Genomic DNA, 22,074 nt, shown 5'->3' on the forward strand with positions numbered 1-22,074 from the left:
ATTTGCATTATCTAATCAGCTGGAAATGTTTCCTGTTAGTAGGGTTAGTAGGGTTTTTGCTACATGTCCTGGTGGCTAAGGGAAGATTGAGCATGTCCATGTGATCACAGGAGTAAAGAATTACCAGCAAGGACAGGTCATTCAGCACATCAGTGCTCAAGCCAGGTCTAAAAGGATCCCAGTGATTTAGTATCAACAGCATTGCAAGGTAACCCATTCCATACACTCACCACTCACAACTGTGTCTTCTCTCTCTCTTAAATAATTCCAACTGTTTTCTTTTGGTTTCTGTGTTAATGTATTGTGTAGGATGGTTTACTAATATACTAATTACATTGAGTAGAATAGTATGAATAGGGGGCTGATCATAATAGAGGGAGAAGCTCAGGTGGTCTTCAAAGGGAGTGACAGAGAGTGGCCCTCATGGAGTATTGCTGGAAGCCATACACCTTGCTTTTGCTGATGTAAACAAACTCAATGTACGCCTGTCTGGTCTCTCTGAGACAGAACATTACTCATCCGGTCTTGCAGAAAGATGTTGGTATGAACTCCAGCGTCTTCTCTAACAGCAAGGCTTGGAAGACACAACAGGGCATAACAACTATGTAACTGCTCCAGTCCTATTTATGTAACACATTCCAACATTTGGCTGCAAGTGGATATGCGTCATCAATAAAAACCAGCTTGGGGGGGATCCATGTTAGGGTCTTTTTTGTTATTTCTTCTGTTTATAAAATGCCCCCCACCGCCTTGCCTTCCCTCAGTCTTATGAATGCTGATGGCACTCACAATCACACCCACACTCCTGGAGACACTTGCTACAACAGTCACAGTGTCGTCTGTCTCTGAATGATTGAGCTTCTGGACATAGTGTCTTTGACAGCGATTACTGTGTTATATCAGAAACCGCATAGCTGCTGAATATTGGCATGGGTCCACTTTCTTAGATTAAGGTCTGGTCTAGGAGGTATCCTGGCTTAAAAGCTATAATCAAGACATGACAACCTGACATACAAAGAACTTGGTTGTGATCATAGCTCTAAACTGGGGTGAGATGTGTAAATACTGCACACTGAACAGTCTGGGGTGAGATATGTAAATACTGCACACTGAACAGTCTGGGGTGAGATGCTTACTGTGGAATCTCAGTCTTATAGACCAGGTACACACTGCTTACTGTGGAATCTCAGTCTTATAGACCAGGTACACACTGCTTACTGTGGAATCTCAGTATTATAGACCAGGTACACACTGCTTACTGTGGAATCTCAGTCTTATAGACCAGGTACACACTGCTTACTGTGGAATCTCAGTCTTATAGACCAGGTACACACTGCTTACTGTGGAATCTCAGTCTTATAGACCAGGTACACACTGCTTACTGTGGAATCTCAGTCTTATAGACCAGGTACACACTGCTTACTGTGGAATCTCAGTCTTATAGACCAGGTACACACTGCTTACTGTGGAATCTCAGTCTTATAGACCAGGTACACACTGCTTACTGTGGAATCTCAGTCTTATAGACCAGGTACACACTGCTTACTGTGGAATCTCAGTCTTATAGACCAGGTACACACTGCTTACTGTGGAATCTCAGTCTTATAGACCAGGTACACACTGCTTACTGTGGAATCTCAGTCTTATAGACCAGGTACACACTGCTTACTGTGGAATCTCAGTCTTATAGACCAGGTACACACTGCTTACTGTGGAATCTCAGTCTTATAGACCAGGTACACACTGCTTACTGTGGAATCTCAGTCTTATAGACCAGGTACACACTGCTTACTGTGGAATCTCAGTCTTATAGACCAGGTACACACTGCTTACTGTGGAATCTCAGTCTTATAGACCAGGTACACACTGCTTACTGTGGAATCTCAGTCTTATAGACCAGGTACACACTGCTTACTGTGGAATCTCAGTCTTATAGACCAGGTAGACACTGCTTACTGTGGAATCTCAGTCTTATAGACCAGGTACACACTGCTTACTGTGGAATCTCAGTCCTATAGACCAGGTACACACTGCTTACTGTGGAATCTCAGTCTTATAGACCAGGTACACACTGCTTACTGTGGAATCTCAGTCCTATAGACCAGGTACACACTGCTTACTGTGAAAATGCAGGTACTCTTTCTGTTTCAGATATATGGTCGTGCGCCAGTGTCTGCGAATAGTTGCCCCTTTGGAGTGGATTTGAATTGTGTAGGAACTTAGATGTTTATACATTTGCATTACTTTACACAAAAACCTTTCCTCCAACTCTTTTCTCAAATAGACCCGCATGCAACCTACCTACGTGATAAGAGAGTATCACAAAAAAGCAGTAAGACATTTATAAATAGCTGAATAATATGTTTTAGCACACCAACCAATTGTCTGTGCTACGGTATATAATTGCCATTACCAGCATTTCAGACCCAAAGTGCTGTATCTTCTGTCTGAGATATTTAATTGCGACTTGGTACACATTATCCACCTATTTCCTGTGAGCTGTTATCAGCTTCATTATCGATTACCCTTGAACAAAGCCAGACGACCCATTGTTCTGTTACATTCAGAAGTTAATTTGGGTCTGAAATAATTAGAAGAGGCGCTGCTAACCAGAGATATGGGTCTCTTTTGACATGTTAATTAAATGTCTTTGGAGAACACTTGATGCAAATGAAGTGTGATCACAATGTTTATTTGTATCACTGCCTGGCAAACACACTGTAACAAACAGCAGGGACTCAAACCACAGAGTGCTGTCTGTGGTGCTGAATGTTAAAGCTCAAGCATGATCACTGCCCATGTGCGATGCATTAACATTTACCACCCTTTAAAACGAGTGGCCTTCCAACATACACAGTGTGTGACTTACTTCAAAAGACTATGGTTGACTTGTGGTGTTTTATAAAAGCCGATATAAGCGTAGCGGTTTCATAATTATAATTTAATCCTGGGGCACAGAAGACTAAACTATGAAAGAATTTAGTTAAAAGAAACGGGGTAGATTTTAGTGTAAAACTGAACAGGGCTATTGAAGTCCTTAAGTATCTACACAGCTCTAAAGCACCAGTTTGTATTGGACAATCGTTCCATCGTTCAGCAGCTACAACAATAGCCCCTGCTTCTCAATTATCATCTGTCATGTCCTTTAGAAGTTTTGCTGACAGGCGTTCATTTGATCAATATTTACATCTGCTCATTATCCAGCTTGTTCATTCAGCACTGGGTGAATGAAAGCCAAAGCAGCTCCAACTTGTATTGCCTTTTCAGCACAGCGGAAAAATTTTCCAATAAGGATTGGGTGTGCAGTCGCATTGTATGCACCTGTATTGTATATCTATGCAGCATTTCCAAAAAGGATTGGGTATGCAGTCGCATTGCATGCACCTGTCCTGTATAGCTATACAGCATTTCCAATAAGGATTGGGTATGCAGAGAGAGAGAGAGAGAGAGAGAGAGAGAGAGAGAGAGAGAGAGAGAGAGAGAGAGAGAGAGAGAAGTGAAAGTCCGTGGGTGTCCTCCAATCCCACAACAGCCAACTTCCTCTTTACACCAGGAGCTTTACCAGTAGAGCCACTGTAAGCATTGAGGAGAAACAATCCCAGACAATATTTCCCTCCCTAATATGTGGGAGTGCCAGCGGCAATACAACACTCCATGCAATTCCTAAAAGAAGACTGCTAGCTTTGTACAGCCAGGATGTAATCCTACACACCCCTGACTGCACGACCCAACCTGCACACCACTCACTCCTCAGCCAGGACCCAACCTGCATACCACTCACTCCTCAGCCAGGACCCAACCTGCACACCACTCACTCCTCAGCCAGGACCCAACCTGCACACCACTCACTCCTCAGCCAGGACCCAACCTGCACACCACTCACTCCTCAGCCAGGACCCAAACTGCACACTACTCACTCCTCAGCCAGGACCCAAACTGCACACTACTCACTCCTCAGCCAGGACCCAAACTGCACACTACTCACTCCTCAGCCAGGACCCAACCTGCACACCACTCACTCCTCAGCCAGGACCCAACCTGCACACCACTCACTCCTCAGCCAGGACCCAACCTGCACACCACTCACTCCTCAGCCAGGACCCAACCTGCACACCACTCACTCCTCAGCCAGGACCCAACCTGCACACCACTCACTCCTCAGCCAGGACCCAACCTGCACACCACTCAGTCCTGCTTTTATCATTGTACTTTATTACATTTATTAAAATAACCCTGTTGAGCAACGTACCCGAAAGAGATGCAAAAGATAGCTGTTGAAAGGAAAAGCGGGCCGTTTACTGTGAAGCTGGGTTATTCACAATCCATTTACCAGAGACCCAAGGGAGGGGAATTCAGTACAGTTTTAGAAGTTGTTTTGTAAGAATCAGGTACAGACTACAAAATATGTGTTTATACAATAGCTGCCAGACGAGAGAAATAAATACAACCAACACACGTTTCATGGTTACCTGATCCACCAGCAGCAGATTGATAAAACAAAACCTGACCTGACAACAGCCAATAATAGTTCTTATTCCGGGTTAATACATGGTCAGATTTCCGAAACATGGCAGCACTGACATTCTTAAGTGGTCCCTTAAAACATTCTGTTAGGATTCATATCAGAGCCCCTCCTAGGAACTGCAGCCTTTTTATGGGCAGTTGGATGTACATTAGTCCTTATTTAATCTAACTGACTTACGGACTGACTGAGCTGTCTCTGTACTTTATGAGAAGCATAAGCAAGCGGTAAGTCATGAAACAAAACAACGCAAACAAAAAAAAGCAAAGAAGAATATATTTGAATTGTCTTTAGAAGGTTTGTAACTTTAAAAAAAGCTTCCAGAATGTCTCTGTTTTTTATTCACTGTTGGTGACCACAATCTTGCACAAGATGAGCATCCATACACATCTATAGTCATTGCAGTTCCATAACAACGATGAACAATGAGTACACATGCACCAATGCTGGCTCTTTCACTAATAAAAATGAGCAGCAGTAAGGCTCCTCCTGCCCCAGGTCCTTTACTGTGGTAATATAGCTCTATATGGCATCATTCATTTAACATGTTGTCCTGGTTTTGTCTGTTTTTGATTGTTGTTATTTTTGTGTTTAGATAAAATGTGCACCAGCTCTTAAACTGCATTTTCCTTGTCTCTGAGTCTCTGTCCCTGCCAATACCATCTGGGACTGCAACACTACACTGTCACACTGAGATTAAAAAGAATAATAAAAGCACAACAGTGATAGAATGATTGGAATAAGATCATAGCAACAACAGTCGTACCCATTTAGAGGAAAACGTGGTTTGGGCAAGCTTAGACAGCCAATCAGTTTAGAATACATACGCTTATGTTGGGACAGTAAGGTTATTTTTGTGAGTACAAAAAGGCAGAGTACCTGTTGTACAAGTGAGCGATTCGGGGAATACAGCTCCTGAAGAGGACCTCCAGCCCTGCCTTGAGAGAACGCTCCCGGTATACAGGTATATCTGATCAGTCCAGCGCTGTTATCTTATATATAGTTTGACTACTGTCTATTGTTTATGCAGTGATGGAATGAGTGTTATTAAGTAAACTCTGTAATTTGACTTACCTAAAGAAATTGTCATTGTTTGCATTATATATTTATGAGATAAAGGCATTAAATAAGTTATCCACAATCAGACAGTTGTTTTTCCATTTAAGACACTAACAGCTAGTCTATCAGACCACATTTAGCACTAATCTTGTCTTGTACAACCTACTGTTACTTCAGGCAAAGTAGTCACTGGTGTGGTCTGTGAAGCCAGACATGAATCTATTCAATAAGTTATAGCAGGGCTGTCTTCTTGTCACATTACTTAGTGATGATAGAGGTAATATTGTTGTGTTGGTCATTTACTCGGATGTACAATAACTACCAGAGATATATCATTTCTAGACTGAAACAAAAACATGGACTATTCTATAATATTCTCTACAGCAGTAGTATTTTTACACTTGCGATTTCTATCTGCCGCTTGGTTATTTTCCAAGTTGCAAAACGTCAGTAATTTCCCCAAAGCGATGGGTGAGCAGTTTGCCGCTGTCTTTGCTGCTCTATAATACTGAGTGAGATGCTGCTCTCGTCCCATTTTCTCAGTCCCTGAAGATGAAGAAGCCCAGGTTGTGTTCTTCACGGCCCCCATCCCTGGTCATTAATATAAGTAGCCCATGCTGCCAGAATGCTCCCCCAGCAGTGTGGATCATTACCAGTAAATTATTTTACAACTGGCAAGTTTGCACCAGTTCTCCCAGTTGTGCAGCATCAATGGACTGCAAGGTTCACTTCTAGCTTGATTGTGTCTCGGTGGATTCTTACTTGTGATAGACCAGGAGAATGCATCTGTCTGACCATGGTTAGCTGCAATCTGCTAGGATGAGCTTCACAATTAGATAAAAACAAGACAAACAAAGACTACCTGGGTTAACAAAAAGAGGGTGGTCTGTTATTTTTAAAGACATGTTTGATAAGCTGTAGTATGTACTGAACACAAGTGGAACACTCTTGTTATTCTCTAAGGGTTTTATCTGTCTAGCCTCTGCAGAATTCTAACTGAAGTGCAGAGATTGAGACTCACGTCGGGGTCATGGTTGCAGTGAGCACTATGAATATGCAATCATCCAGCAGACACAACCTGGTCATTTCTCATACACAAAGGCTGGGTTTTTTCTTGCCCAACAGTTATTTAGTTATAGCCCCCAGATTGTGTAACTCGTTGCCCTTGTCAATCAGAGATGCTGCGTCGGTCAATATTTTTAAGTCAAGATTAAGGACTTTGTAATTATAATTTGTACTGCTGTTGTATGAAATGCGCTGTATAAATACTATACATTGAATACATTTAATTGAATGGGTAAAAATACTTTGCAGGACCCAGGGATCAGTTAAGAGAATGAGCACAAGTGGTCAGCAACATTATCAATACAAACAATTCAACCATAAACTGAACCAGGTAACTACAGACCAGTAAGCCTGACTTCTATTATATGCAAACTTATGGAAACTATAATAAGATCCAAAATGGAAAATTACCTATATGGTAACAGGGTACTGGGAGACAGTCAACATGGTTTTAGGAAAGGGAGATCGTGCCTAACTAACTTGCTTGATTTTTTTGAGGATGCAACATCGATAATGGATAATTGCAAAGCATATGACATGGTTTATTTAGATTTCCAGAAAGCTTTTGACAAAGTCCCGCACAAAAGATTAATTCTCAAACTGAACGCAGTTGGGATTCAAGGAAACACATGTACATGGATTAGGGAGTGGTTAACATGTAGAAAACAGAAAGTACTGATTAGAGGAAAAACCTCAGAATGGAGTGTGGTAACCAGCGGTGTACCACAGGGATCAGTATTAGGTCCTCTGCTATTCCTAATCTACATTAATGATTTAGATTCTGGTATAGTAAGCAAACTTGTTAAATTTGCAGACGACACAAAAGTAGGAGGAGTGGCAAACACTGTTGCAGCAGCAAAGGTCATTCAAAATGATCTAGACAAGATTCAGAACTGGGCAGATACATGGCAAATGACATTTAATAGAGAAAAGTGTAAGGTACTGCACGCAGGAAATAAAAATGTACATTATAAATATCATATGGGAGATATTGAAATTGGAGAAGGAATCTATGAAAAAGACCTAGGAGTTTTTGTTGACTCAGAAATGTCTTCATCTAGACAATGTGGGGAAGCTATAAAAAAGGCTAACAAGATACTCGGATACATTGTGAAAAGTGTTGAATTTAAATCAAGGGAAGTAATGTTAAAACTGTACAATGCACTTGTAAGACCTCATCTTGAATATTGTGTTCAGTTCTGGTCACCTCGCTATAAAAAAGATATTGCTGCTCTAGAAAGAGTGCAAAGAAGAGCGACCAGAATTATTCCGGGCTTAAAAGGCATGTCATATGCAGACAGGCTAAAAGAATTGAATCTGTTCAGTCTTGAACAAAGAAGACTACGTGGCGACCTAATTCAAGCATTCAAAATTCTAAAAGGTATTGACAGTGTCGACCCAAGGGACTTTTTCAGCCTGAAAAAAGAAACAAGGACCAGGGGTCACAAATGGAGTTTAGAAAAAGGGGCATTCAGAACAGAAAATAGGAGACACTTTTTTACACAGAGAATTGTGAGGGTCTGGAATCAACTCCCCAGTAATGTTGTTGAAGCTGACACCCTGGGATCCTTCAAGAAGCTGCTTGATGAGATTTTGGGATCAATAAGCTACTAACAACCAAACGAGCAAGATGGGCCGAATGGCCTCCTCTCGTTTGTAAACTTTCTTATGTTCTTATGTTCTTATGTTCTTATAACATCCATATTTTAACAGTGGAATATTGATGTTAATCTGAAGCAGTTTAAGACAGAATTCCATAGTTGTGAGGACATCTTTGAGTTGGCATAATTTCCAGTGGTTTTGCTCCTGGCTCAGTGTTGTTTTGACATTGATCCATCTTGAGGAAAGTTGGGAGAAGATGCTTTGTACTGGTCAAAAAAACGTCCACTAACAACTACATCTCCCAGAATACAATGTCTTCAACTACATCTCCCAGAATACAATGTCTTCAACTACATCTCCCAGAATACAATGTCTTCAGTTACTAGGATACTGTACACAAGAAAAGACAACCAACAAACATTATCCAATCTCTGGCTAGACCTGTTGTCTTTTCAGTCAATCACAGTAACAATAAGAAAAATTCAAAGCTACACAGGTTGAAGGGTAAACACCACAATCCAGCTACAAACCCAACTGGAACCATCGTCAGAGACAACCTCTAAAAAAAAGGTGCCTATAATATTAAACAAACTTATAACTTATTAACACATTTCTTTACTATTTAATCTGTATGGCTTTACATTGGTGTTTTAACAGGTTCACTGAGTTTAAGAATGTAATGTTAAAATATAAGTAATGTAATTAAGTCAGTGTGATGCCTAAAAACAAAAGAAAGTGCTGTGTCGATAAATAACCTTGTAGAACACACGTGTGGTTGTACAGTAGCTCAAAGTAACATTGCAGTTAAAATGTAAGGCTCTTTTTTTAATGCCTACCCCATTACCATTAAAGAGTATTGATCGAGATTACTCATGACTTCAAGGCAATGTTGCATTTTACCTCCATTTTAACTGAAAATACATTTTACTCTTAGTGTTAAAATTAGAGGGTAAGTTACTCCCAGACCCAAAACCTTATCTAGAGTGCTGGTTGTAAGGTAATAATCCCTTTTTTATATGGGGTGAGATGCAATTATAGTACTTATCCATAGATACATAGTAAATACGGATTGAAGAGGAGGGAAAATTATTGACCCGAGGGAAGACTTGCAAAAACAAAACTAAGACTGCTGGGTAGTGGTGAGCTGAGCTAAACATAATAATTGGACACTTCTAAACTGGGGAGAAAACAACAAAAAACTAACTGGTGACTAATAAATAATAATAAAAAAAAAAAAAAACAACAGCTGTTGGGAACTCACTTAAATCAAATCACGTAATCAACAAGCATATTCTAGGTGTGTTTTCAGCCCATTCCATTGCAAGCAATGCTGCCAACTCCACAAAGCAAGAAGTCGCCAGAGAAATTCACAAAGTCGCCAGATGTTGCCATTTGGACATTCTAAAGTCACCAAAAATAAACGTTTTATATTTGTCAGGATTATCTACCTATAAAGAGTCAGTTTAATGTAACTGATTAACTTTATTGTAACATTATACATCACTTATCACTGATTTACTACATTATGTCTGTTTTAATAATTGATGTTGTTCACTTCTGTTAGCAAAGGGGCTGCAGTTGTAGTTATTTGCATTATGATTAGCAGGTCACTTGTGATCTCTGGTTCACAGACACACCCAGCTCTGCAGCAACTTTTCAAAGCTGCGCTGGGCTGCGCAGGATCTGCACAGATTTCTGAGAGTGGATTTGAGTGGCGTCACGCAGCAGCCCTTGAAGAATGCGCATCTCTGCGATTCTGTCCAGAACTGAGCAGATCTGTGCAGAACTGCGGAAATCTGCACTACAAGAACACTACCACTGGATACTTCAGGAAGGGAGAAGTATGGTATATTGAGCTGCTTGTGACTGATGTTGATGACACAATTTGGTGACTTCTTTATCTGAAAAGCCCTGTTGTCGGCAATGAAAGTCATTAGATTTGTCGCTAGTCGCTCTGACATTGTTTTTGTCTCTAGGGGAGCCCAAAAGTCGCTAGATCTAGCGACAAAATCACAAGGTTGGCAACACTGATTGCAAGACTCTAGAGTAGGTGGGGCCAGCAGTGTTCAAGGTCACATGCTTCGAGTGGAATGGGAAGTCTCAGTCCTAGGCAGTTAAAATGATCCAGACAGGCTCAAAGCCAAGCAAAGACAGACTAAATAATCTAATGATCAATTACATGAAACAATTAAGAGATACCAGTGCTACAGTGTTTAATGCCTGTGCGGAGCTAAAGCTACATGATCTCAGCTCGTCTCCCTCCTGTCATTCCTACATCTGTGTCTTTTGCTAATTAAACGTTTTTGTTTGTCATTATAAGCCAATCTAATTTTGACAGCCATTCACAATGATCCGTCCCTCCAGCTGCTTGATTAATATTTATACAGCAAGTGTTAAGAGAGGCCTGTTGAAAGGATGTGTTGTTCTCAGCGTTAACGCTCCGGGAGCATATCTAAAGGGTCTAATTTTGGATTTCTTTGTTTATTATACTGGGCTATCTACTGAAGCCAACGACCTGGTAAACAGTGAACTGCCCTTGTCCTTCACAGTGCTGCACAGGAGAAGCTATTATTATAATAAATACAAGGACACAGCGATCATGCAATCAATGGTCTCTTGTTCTCCAGCCTGTCGCTAGGCTCAGCCGCACCTCTGTCTGTGGCTTCTCTGTCCCTATATAGGCTGGCAATGCAGCCAACCCCAATGAAGCTTCAGTGAAATACACCCACACACCCACTTCCATATGAGCCTCACCCCTTCACTCTTTACCTTTCACAACCATACAGTATCTAATACTGCTCTGAAGTGCACTACAACAATACTTGAAAAAAAGTGAATAGGGTATAGAGTAGTGTGACATTTCAGAATGCATTGCGCTTAGTAACTGCATTCAGACCACCCTGACGTACCTGCATACAAGTTAGCTGCACATTAATCTGCCACGGAACTGACTCAGCTCCTCTATTAATTACATCACTGTGCTAAAAGGACTCGTGCCTGTGGGAGGAAAAACAATATCCTTACCTGTTGGGTTGCATGAAAATCTCCAATAATTTTACAGCTTTACAGCTTTACAGCTTTTTTTGCCATGCTTTCCCATCAGTTATCCTATGCATTTACCATAGTTTACCACAGGTTTTTATGTTGTTGTTTTGGGGTTTTTTTTTTTCAATATGCTTTGCCATGCCTTGCTGGTCTTTACAATTCTTACATATGCTTTCACTGTGCTTTATTAAACTTTGCTTTTATTATGGGAAACTTTTATAAGGATTGTGCCAAATGTACAGAAGGATAATCTTTACCTCTCTAATAATAATACACTTCATTGTTTTTATTGTGCTTCAATACAGTTTGTAGGAAACTTAAAGCCAGCAGTTCACATACATTACTATTATTATTTGTTTATTTAGCAGACACCAAGGTGACTTACAGAGACTAGGGTGTGTGAACTATGCATCAGCTGCAGAGTCGTTTACAGCAACGTCTCACCCAAAAGACGGAGCACAGGGAGGCGAAGTGACTTGCTCAGGGTCACACAGTGAGTCAGTGAGTGAGCCAGGATTTGATCCGGGGAACCTCCTCGTTACAAGTCCTTTAACCACTGAACCACAGTGCATTTAACTACTGGACCACACAGTCTCCTATGCTTCCCTCTCTTCTCACTAGAAACTGTGAAATCTGCAGATAGGTTGAGATCCTCTCTGACAGATTACTCTGTTTTATCAAATGCAATGAAAGCGGCAGAGAGGCAGCTGTGTATTTATCATCTTCTGCTGTGTTCGTTTGTGACGTACAGGGTTAAGGCAGAGGGCTGTTACAAGGGATTATGATTATTAATGTAATGTTGGTGAAATAAAATAAAATGACACTGCCACCCTCATCCCCTGTTGTTTTTACAGCTTGATTAGCCACAGTGTATCGGTACATTTGTGTTGTTATAACATCCTGTGAGAGAGATCGAATGATTCTTGGTGTTAGATCGCCTTCCCGACCTGTGAGGGTGCTGAGTAAAGGGAACAGAGTACCCTGGACTGGATTGCCCAACAGTTCATTCCCAGGGTTAGGTGGAAGTCGGCCATCTAGAAAGAGGACTGAGCTACGGTACACTAAATCATTGACCCAGAAGGTTAACGGTGTGGCATCCATGGATTGGAGGAGAGGGTGCGCTAGTTAAACAAGGGGTCCAGCACTCAGCAACTCCAGCACATTGTCTTGTCAATTCACAGGGGAATGTTTTCTAAACATTGAGTGTGGCATGATCATAATGACCCATGCTGTGCTACCATCCTTTTCTTTATACAGTCTGACAGAGAAGAGAAGGAGGGGAGGCTGCGAGAAATATACTACCAAACTATCTTTTTTTTTTTTTTTTTTATTTGGGAGCATTATATCAGCGCATATAGGCCACTGCATGCTCCATGTGGTCTCCCAAACAAGATCTGCACTACAGGGATTCCAACAAGAGAGCTCTGGACTGCATGTCTCAGCCTGCTCTCCATTGGTAAGTATTTTGACTAGATGAAGTAGTCACCCAGAGATGTTACAATGTAATAATGTCCCAGCTCACCAGGCTCTGCAGGATGCGCACCCCCTGGGGGTTGATGCTCAGGGCTTCGTCGTACAGCTGCTTGGCCTCCTCCATGCTGCCCTTCAGCTCCGCCAGCCGGCCGCGCATCAGCAGCACGCTGTGGGACACCGGGAAGATCGCCCCCGCCTCCTGCACACAGAACGAGGCCTCCTTCAGCTGCTGCTGCTCCATGAACAGCTCAGCTATGGAAAACAGAGAAAAAGTATAGTATATCCCTGTGATACTGGCTATAAGTCACACATGGTTGAGATGTGGAATAACATCTACTAAGGACAATGCTCAAACCTTTCACTTGTAACCTCCATTATAAAAGTTTACCAGGATATTTTTGCATTTCTATCATGCTTTTCCCATGGTTATACTGTGCATTTACCATAGTTTACCTTGGTTTGTCATGTTTATTAATATTCTTTACTATACCTCTCTATTCTTTACAATGCTCACCTGTGCTTTACCATGCTTTTTCACTATACTTTACTACACTTTACTAGGCTTCTACTATAAGAACTTTTTTAATGGCTAAGCCAATTATGAACCCAGATCTCCAGAGAAGGACTGGTGAATTAGCCCACAGCACCACCAGATGTGTTTTGAAATTTCTTACTTCTGACTCTCCGACATGTTCTTATTTGTTCTTTGATGGCATGTTGTACTGCATGTAAGACCTTCTATAGCTTTGTTAGATCGGGGGGGCATATTCAATGCATTGGACTGCAAACATGTCAAAATTGTTCAGTTGTTTTTTTATACTATCCCGTGCAGTGCCGTGTCTGTGAACAATACAGCATCTTAAAATACTCTTGTTGCCGTGTTTGTAGTGTTGCCAAGTCTGGTGTTACCATGGCAACCTAAAGCAGCTAAGGGGAGTGCGAACATTAAAGACATCCCAGGACTGGAGGAGTGTTGAGTTTAATTAACCACTAAGAGACACTGCCGGCTGAGTGAAAAGGGACTGATTGGACACTGGATTCAAAACAACAGACAGTGAATCTTGCTTGTTGTGACCACAGGTAATGGGATACTTCACATCATGTATTTTCTCTAAATATTAAATTTCTTATCTGTTTTGTGTGTTCTGTATAATCAAATCAAATCAAATTAAATCAGCTTAGCTGTTTGCTTATAAAATATTCCAGCAAAAAAGTGCTTCTGAAGTGACTCCTCAAGGCTGAGAGAGAAGAGCACCAGTGCTGCACAGTGCACAATGCTGCACTGAACAGTGCAATGGTAACAGGCTTCTCCAGGAGTCTTTTGTATAGTGTATAGAAATATAGTGTGTGAGTAGTTGGTAAGCAAAGCCAGAGTGATCTAAGCAGAAACAGCGCTAGAGAATCACACAGCACACATGAGATGCAAGAAATATATAAAATAGGTCTGAAATGAAATGTACAAGTTATAAAGTCCCTTTCACATTCACTACATGTTCTACTGGCTTTTGGATTTCCTTTATATCTCTGCTGCTAAGACAATCTGATCTTAGTGAAATGAATACTCGCGAAACAGAACATGGAGAACTGGTAAATTAAATCGATCAGTGTTTCTCCTACATGTAATATACAATGGGCCTTACTCAAAAAGCTATAACTTTAAATAATGTTGTTTTTTTTTAAGTCTGTTTTTATGAATAAGACAGTTTGATATGTATGCATCTATTCTCCACTGTTATTCTTTAATGTCAGTCTTGAACATGAATACAGAACTTTATTATATTTATAAAAACAGACGTTGTTTGTTTTAAGCTTTGCCAGTAGAGCCCTCTCTCTGTCCCAGGGTGTATGCTCACAGAAAGAGACAGCAACCCCTTTTAGCAGTGCTGTCATATTCTGTCATGGAACTGAAGCAGTGTAGGAGATGTGCTGACCTGGTGGGTATCGCTGATGGGCTACGAGGCCCAGGTTTCAAATCTCAGCTCAGCTGTTCTGTCTGAGAGGGTCTCAGTAGCACAGAACCCAAATGAAACATGGTGGGAATTCGATATTTCCTCTCCTTTGAAGACTTTGAAACCAACTAAGACATTTTAAGAAACAGAAAACCAAGCTGAATGGTTTAGAAATGATTATGAGACTGGTGGTTTATCTTAGAGATAACATCCTTCTCGGGAAATGCATTGGGTCTGCCAGACAAGAACTCTTTAACGGTAAGGTAAAGGTTAGTGCTAGTTGGGGTCTGAGAAACCAGCTGTCAAAAGATGAACGCTGGAATTAATAGATTTAAGTTCCTGTTTTTGAGTGTGTTCAATACTTCTTCAACAGGTTAGTTTGAAACACTAAGGCAAAACTGTCTTCAAAGGACATATTTGGCTAAGGCTTTGACAGTGTTCTATCATGAAAGCATTAGCAGAAACATTTCTCTACTTGACATGCTGTATATTCTCTAGTACACCTGTCACTAAACTTAGAAGGCCTCAGCTTGTCCATATTGTACATATGAGCGCTCGTTTTGTTTTTAACTGTGTGCTGCGCTCTGGGATGCCATGGTGTGAAGGGCGCTATATAAAAATACATGTGTATTGTAATGTACCACTTGAACAACAATAACTTTGAAAAGCAGCCTGTGCACATCAAAACAAGCTAAAGAAATCAATGTGCACTGCCTGGATTGGAGATCGTTGCAAGATGCAAACCCTAATTAAGCCCTTTCATCCTTACGGCAAAGTATAATTAGCAAGTCCCTTTTATACCTTCCTCAATGGCAAACATTGACACCTGCAGCTGGATTGGCTTTATTTTTACATTGCAAATGAAAAATCTGCTACTCCCCACCCATCTTCCTGTCATTCTTCTCTCTGGTGGCTGATTAGTCATCGCACATCACATTTTTTTTCCCCTGTATTCAAGTGAGTCCAGTACCCCTTTTGTGCACCCAGCCTCCTCCGTGCTTTCAGCAGGAAGCTGTGCCTCTGCGCTAATCTCACACTTTACTAAATAAGGGCATTCACTGGAACTGCTGTAGTGTGAGCCCAACCGGTTAGACTTGTCCTCAGCGCACTCCCTGGTGGCCATCCCCAGCAGGCAGCACACACTCCCTGTCAGCTCTCATGGTATTAATCTTTATCAAAGGCTTCCTCTGACAGTATGTACTTCAGCGGCTTCAAGACACTTTAACCCCTTGCGACCACACTTACTGTAAAATACACTTTTTCAAGTATGTTTTGCTGTGTACACTGTATTTGGGAAGGAGTTTTAAAAATATATTTTTTAAAAACTCTATTCTACAACTTTCAACTCTACTCTACATTTATAGAGAGAGAGAGAGTAGCTGGCAAAGTCAAAAGCTACAGACAAACTCAAAGCAAACTTAGAGCCAGGTAAAGACAGATTCAGAGAAAAATTATAAAAATCTCAATATATGAGCAACAGAACTCAAAACCGCTCAGACCACCATAAAATATTAAGGGCCTGCAAACAACATGATTTCATCACACACAACTCAAACAAGCTGTGCAGAAGTAGTTCCTCATTTCAGGAGGGGTTGTAAGTATTAATCCACCACAATCAATAGGACAGCTTTAGCAATGGCTGTGTCTTCTTATCACTGATACTTATCCAGTGGCCAGAGAAAAGCTTAAATACTCACTTTTTCTGAGATAATGTGAACATGAAAGCATTTGCTGTTTACAAAGAAACTGACCAAACAAGCACTATGCATTTAAAAGACAAAGATCATGGTAAGATTATTGACAATAATAATAATAATAATAATAATAATAATAATAATAATAATAATAATAATAATAATAATAATAATAAAGACCTCATTGCAGTAATGAATACAGTGTCACATGTCTTTACATCACAGACATTCATGATCAGGACATACCAGCCTGCAACCAGATGTGCTCCAGAGTGGTCCACACCTGCACCGGCCCCTGCCTCTGGGTGGCACTGTAGTCTGACATCTCCGACATGGCCTTTTCCAGCCGCGACGCTGCGATGGAAGGGGTACGCTGAGAGCCTAAACGTAAAACACAGAGGCCTCAGTGGCATGGAGCTTCTCAGAGGGGAGCTGCTCAGAGGGGAAGCTCTCATAACACACAGGAGCGTCAGCAGAGGAGAGCTGCTCAGAGGGGAAGCTCTCATAACACACAGGGGCATCAGCAGAGGAGAACTGCTCAGAGGGGAAGCTCTCATAACACACAGGAGCGTCAGCAGAGGAGAGCTGCTCAGAGGGGAAGCTCTCATAACACACAGGAGCGTCAGCAGAGGAGAGCTGCTCAGAGGTGAAGCTCTCATAACACACAGGAGCGTCAGCAGAGGAGAGCTGCTCAGAGGGGAAGCTCTCATAACACACAGGAGCGTCAGCAGAGGAGAGCTGCTCAGAGGGGAAGCTGTCATAACACACAGGAGCGTAGGCAGAGGAGAGCTGCTCAGAGGTGAAGCTCTCATAACACACAGGGGCGTAGACAGAGGAGAGCTGCTCAGAGGGGAAGCTCTCATAACACACAGGAGCATCAGCAGAGGAGAGCTGCTCAGAGGTGAAGATCTCATAACACACAGGAGCGTCAGCAGAGGAGAGTTGCTCAGAGGGGAAGCTGTCATAACACACAGGAGCGTAGGCAGAGGAGAGCTGCTCAGAGGTGAAGCTCTCATAACACACAGGAGCATCAGCTGAGGAGAGCTGCTCAGAGGGGAAGCTCTCATAACACACAGGAGCATCAGCTGAGGAGAGCTGCTCAGAGGTGAAGCTGTCATAACACACAGGTGTCAGCAGAGGAGAGCTGCTCAGAGGTGAAGCTCTCATAACACACAGGAGCATCAGCAGAGGAGAGCTGCTCAGAGGTGAAGATCTCATAACACACAGGAGCGTCAGCAGAGGAGAGTTGCTCAGAGGGGAAGCTGTCATAACACACAGGAGCGTAGGCAGAGGAGAGCTGCTCAGATGGGAAGCTCTCATAACACACTGGGGCGTAGGCAGAGGACAGCTGCTCAGAGGGGAAGCTCTCATAACACACAGGAGCATCAGCTGAGGAGAGCTGCTCAGAGGTGAAGCTGTCATAACACACAGGAGTGTCAGCAGAGGAGAGCTGCTCAGAGGTGAAGCTCTCATAACACACAGGTGTCAGCAGAGGAGAGCTGCTCAGAGGGGAAGCTCTCATAACACACAGGAGCGTCAGCAGAGGAGAGCTGCTCAGAGGGGAAGCTGTCATAACACACAGGAGCGTCAGCAGAGGAGAGCTGCTCAGAGGGGAAGCTCTCATAACACACAGGAGCGTCAGCAGAGGAGAGCTGCTCAGAGGGGAAGCTCTCATAACACACAGGAGCGTCAGCAGAGGAGAGCTGCTCAGAGGGGAAGCTCTCATAACACACAGGAGCATCAGCTGAGGAGAGCTGCTCAGAGGTGAAGCTGTCATAACACACAGGTGTCAGCAGAGGAGAGCTGCTCAGAGGTGAAGCTCTCATAACACACAGGTGTCAGCAGAGGAGAGCTGCTCAGAGGGGAAGCTGTCATAACACACAGGGGCGTCAGCAGAGGAGAGCTGCTCAGAGGGGAAGCTGTCATAATGCACAGGAGCGTCAGCAGAGGGGAGCTGCTCAGAGGGGAAGCTCTCATAACGCACAGGGGCGTCAGCAGAGGAGAGCTGCTCAGAGGGGAAGCTGTCATAATGCACAGGAGCGTCAGCAGAGGGGAGCTGCTCAGAGGGGAAGCTCTCATAACGCACAGGAGCGTCAGCAGAGGGGAGCTGCTCAGAGGGGAAGCTGTCATAACACACAGGAGCGTCAGCAGAGGAGAGCTGCTCAGAGGGGAAGCTCTCATAACACACAGGAGCGTCAGCAGAGGGGAGCTGCTCAGATGGGAAGCTCTCATAACACACAGGAGCATCAGCAGAGGAGAGCTGCTCAGAGGGGAAGCTGTCATAACACACAGGGGCGTAGGCAGAGGAGAGCTGCTCAGAGGAGAAGCTGTCATAACACACAGGGGCATAGGCAGAGGAGAGCTGCTCAGAGGTGAAGCTGTCATAACACACAGGAGCGTCAGCAGAGGAGAGCATAACACACAGGGGTGTAGGCAGAGGAGAGCTGCTCAGAGGGGAAGCTCTCATAACACACAGGGGCGTCAGCAGAGGAGAGCTGCTCAGAGGGGAAGCTCTCATAACACACAGGAGCGTCAGCAGAGGAGAGCCGCTCAGAGGGGAAGCTGTCATAACACACAGGAGCGTCAGCAGAGGAGAGCTGCTCAGAGGGGAAGCTCTCATAACACACAGGAGCGTCAGCAGAGGAGAGCTGCTCAGAGGGGAAGCTGTCATAACACACGGGGCGTCAGCAGAGGAGAGCTGCTCAGAGGGGAAGCTGTCATAACACACAGGAGCGTCAGCAGAGGAGAGCTGCTCAGAGGGGAAGCTGTCATAACACACAGGGGCGTCAGCAGAGGAGAGCTGCTCAGAGGTGAAGCTGTCACTGGAGCCAGTTTGAAGAATGCAGTCGAGGGCACAGGAGATGCCAGGGTTCATCCAAGAGATTGCAAAAGTGGCAGATTTAAATTCTGCACTGTTTAAATAAATAAAAGAAAAGAAGAGGGGACTTTGAGAAAAGGAACATCTGTAATGACCAGCCTGTGTGTCGACCAGCCTGCTTTTTATCAGTATTTATATTTGCCAGACTTGAATGTATCACTGGCTATCAAGAGAGAGAGAGAGAGAGAGAGAGAGAGAGAGAGAGAGAGAATTGAGAAACAGCAACCATCTCTCTTGCTGTACACTTGGTTTTAATGAAAGCTGAAGGACAGTGGGACTAGCTATTCAAGCTGAAGTGGCTTTGTGATGATGACTGCAATGACTTCAGTACCTGCAGTGCCACCTACCTCATCATTGAAACCCATTTTACCTGAGGAAAAACTCAATATCATCCCACAAGTGTCCTAGGAAACATACAGGCCTCAACACTTGTACACAATTACAAAACAAACACTTACACACTGGAAACCAAGAGAGTAAAGAGTCCCATGCTGGCTTTAAAGAGGAGGAGGCTTGACCAAGGATTGGAGCCACCTGAGTCAAGTGTGCTTGGTATGTGATAGCAGCGTTGCAGATTTATCTTGTTCTTTGATTCCCGTATGAGTTAAATTGACGTTATGTTGTAAGGCCACCCCAAAGAGAGGCAGTGATTACCTTACTGTAGTGTGTGAGCATTACTTGCTGTAAACACCATGGCCACAGCTTGACAAATACTTTCCCTGCATGGAGTAAATATCTCTGAACCACAGCAAACTATAAAGGACATTCCCAAACGAAGCACTGGCGGGGTGCAGTCATATTTCATCCTTCTCATTGTTTGCCCTAGTAATCTGCAGAGGCAAAACAGTAGTGCCCAAACAGGCCTATATGGCTTGCCTGCGAATCAGCATGCATCTCGCTACCCCCAGCACAGATAACACAGGAAGACAGATCTGTGAGTACCCGTAAAAACAACTGCAGCCAGAATATAAGGTACAGTGCTGTGGCTATCCGCGAGCCAGCTCAGCCATGTATTTTCTTTACATTCATTTCAGTTCTATTGCATCCTCTCCCACCCCCCCCTCCCCCAGTGGCCAAGGATCTGCTATGTTGCCTAGCAACGAGCCACTGTCAGCAAACAATACATAGAATCTCAGTTTGCAGATAATCTAAAAATAAAAAGGAAGAAAATACGCCGCAGTCTCACCTTCACAGCATGCGCTTAAGCGACCCTACAGCACACCCCTGCCTTAGCAGTACCAGCTGCTCCACTCTTTTAGACAGCATTATAGGAGCAGTAACTCACAAGTGGCACCAGTGATAAGACATGGCTTTCAATCTACACCTCAGTGATGAATCGGACTCAAACAGGCCTCTTCCTATTATGTTGTGCTCGCTTCCTGGCAGACTGAACTGAACCGGTGCCTGTAGGATTGCAGCTGTGTAACAGTGCAAGCTTCAGAGTATGATCAGAAGACACCGATGGGTGTTTAAGGGTTGCAAGGAGATTGGTTAGATTGCAATTGCATGATTTCAGAGGACCCGTCCTTTAAAAACAAATACTAATATACCAGTGCATGCTGTATCCAGAAGCAGCATGCTTGCCCTAACACAGACAGTCATGTTTAAAGGGAAATTGTTTTTCTAGTCAACATCATTCCATTATGCTCTAGCTTGCTTTCAAGACAAGCCTCCATAAACAATCTTAAAGACTTTCAATGTGGCAAGTGATACACAGGGTAAGAAAAGTTGGCACAAGGCTGACCCCTGTGGTGGAAATGAGGTACTGCATGCAAACAGAACTCTACCAGGTCTGTAACAGCTTTCACAAGAAAGCCTGGCTTGCACCTGATTCGCACCCTGTCTCTGCGGTACGTTAGCTAAAAATCCTCCCTGCCAAAAACATGTGAGAATGTGGCTGTTCCCAGATGAGATAAGTGGTGTCAATTGGGAACAGCCATAGACTATGAAAGAGAGCTTGAAGCTGAGAAACAGAGATCAGGTAAGAGAAAAAGAACCATAGTGCTTTGGGTAAAAAATTGTGTGTAAAAGCGTTTCGTTTTGATGTCAGGTAAACAGCTTAGTTAGTCAAGGCCCTGTACATGTTTAGATTGTACATGTCACATTTCTATAGGGGGCACGAACCCAAAGTGAATTACAATAGGAACTGCTGTATATCCTGCTGCACAACCAATATCACTGTGAGCTGAGACTCAGAACACTGCAACTAGCATACATTTTGTAGATATGATGTTCTAGTTGTGTGTAGTTACCATCACACCTAATACTAACTAATTCCTATTAAATCACTGTTAATTAAAAAACAAAAACAAAGTTACCCAGTGATATATTTTTTTTTTTTTTTTAAGCATTTGCTTTGGGGATGAACTTGTACTTAACACATTCGACCTGCTAACAGCTGTCAACATTCACGAAATGAAATTACACGCAGTCCCATGTGCCAGACCAGCCACAAGCGCAACACGAGAAGGAAGATCTGACCTCAATACGGGACGGGGGGGCTGGATCCCTGATCTGAAATGTCATATCTTTAATGCTTTATTAAGCTGCTGATCTGACAAAGCTGATGGCATTTTCTAAAAGTGTCCCTCCATCGCAGGCCTGCTCATGAGGAATGTTTGGAACGTACCCGGGAATCCTATAACTGGGCTGCAGAGCCTTGCAGTAAATGTGATGGATCCCGAGGGATAGACAGACAGACAGTCAGCAGGCAGGCTGGCAGGCTTGGGATTCCTGCACAGAATGACTGGCACTATAAACCCAACCCCAAGCTGGCTCAGCTATTCC

At 43.1% G+C, this 22,074-nt stretch overlaps 1 protein-coding gene across 2 annotated transcripts in view; it reads right to left on the reverse strand.

Moving 5' to 3' along the window:
- The window catches only part of ttc7a (tetratricopeptide repeat domain 7A), a 120,402-nt gene that overhangs the window by 35,266 nt on the left and 63,062 nt on the right, over positions 1-22,074 (reverse strand). The window contains exons 18-19 of one of the 2 annotated variants that reach the window (XM_041251391.1): positions 16,656-16,790; positions 12,816-13,018 (exon numbers count right to left, since the gene is read on the reverse strand). In XM_041251391.1, coding sequence (XP_041107325.1) covers positions 12,816-13,018; positions 16,656-16,790 — 338 coding nt within the window. The remainder of the gene's footprint in view (positions 1-12,815; positions 13,019-16,655; positions 16,791-22,074) is intronic. The other variant, XM_041251392.1, reaches the window with a different exon arrangement.

The sequence above is a fragment of the Polyodon spathula genome, chromosome 5 (assembly GCF_017654505.1).
Source record: "Polyodon spathula isolate WHYD16114869_AA chromosome 5, ASM1765450v1, whole genome shotgun sequence".
NCBI lineage: Eukaryota > Metazoa > Chordata > Actinopteri > Acipenseriformes > Polyodontidae > Polyodon > Polyodon spathula.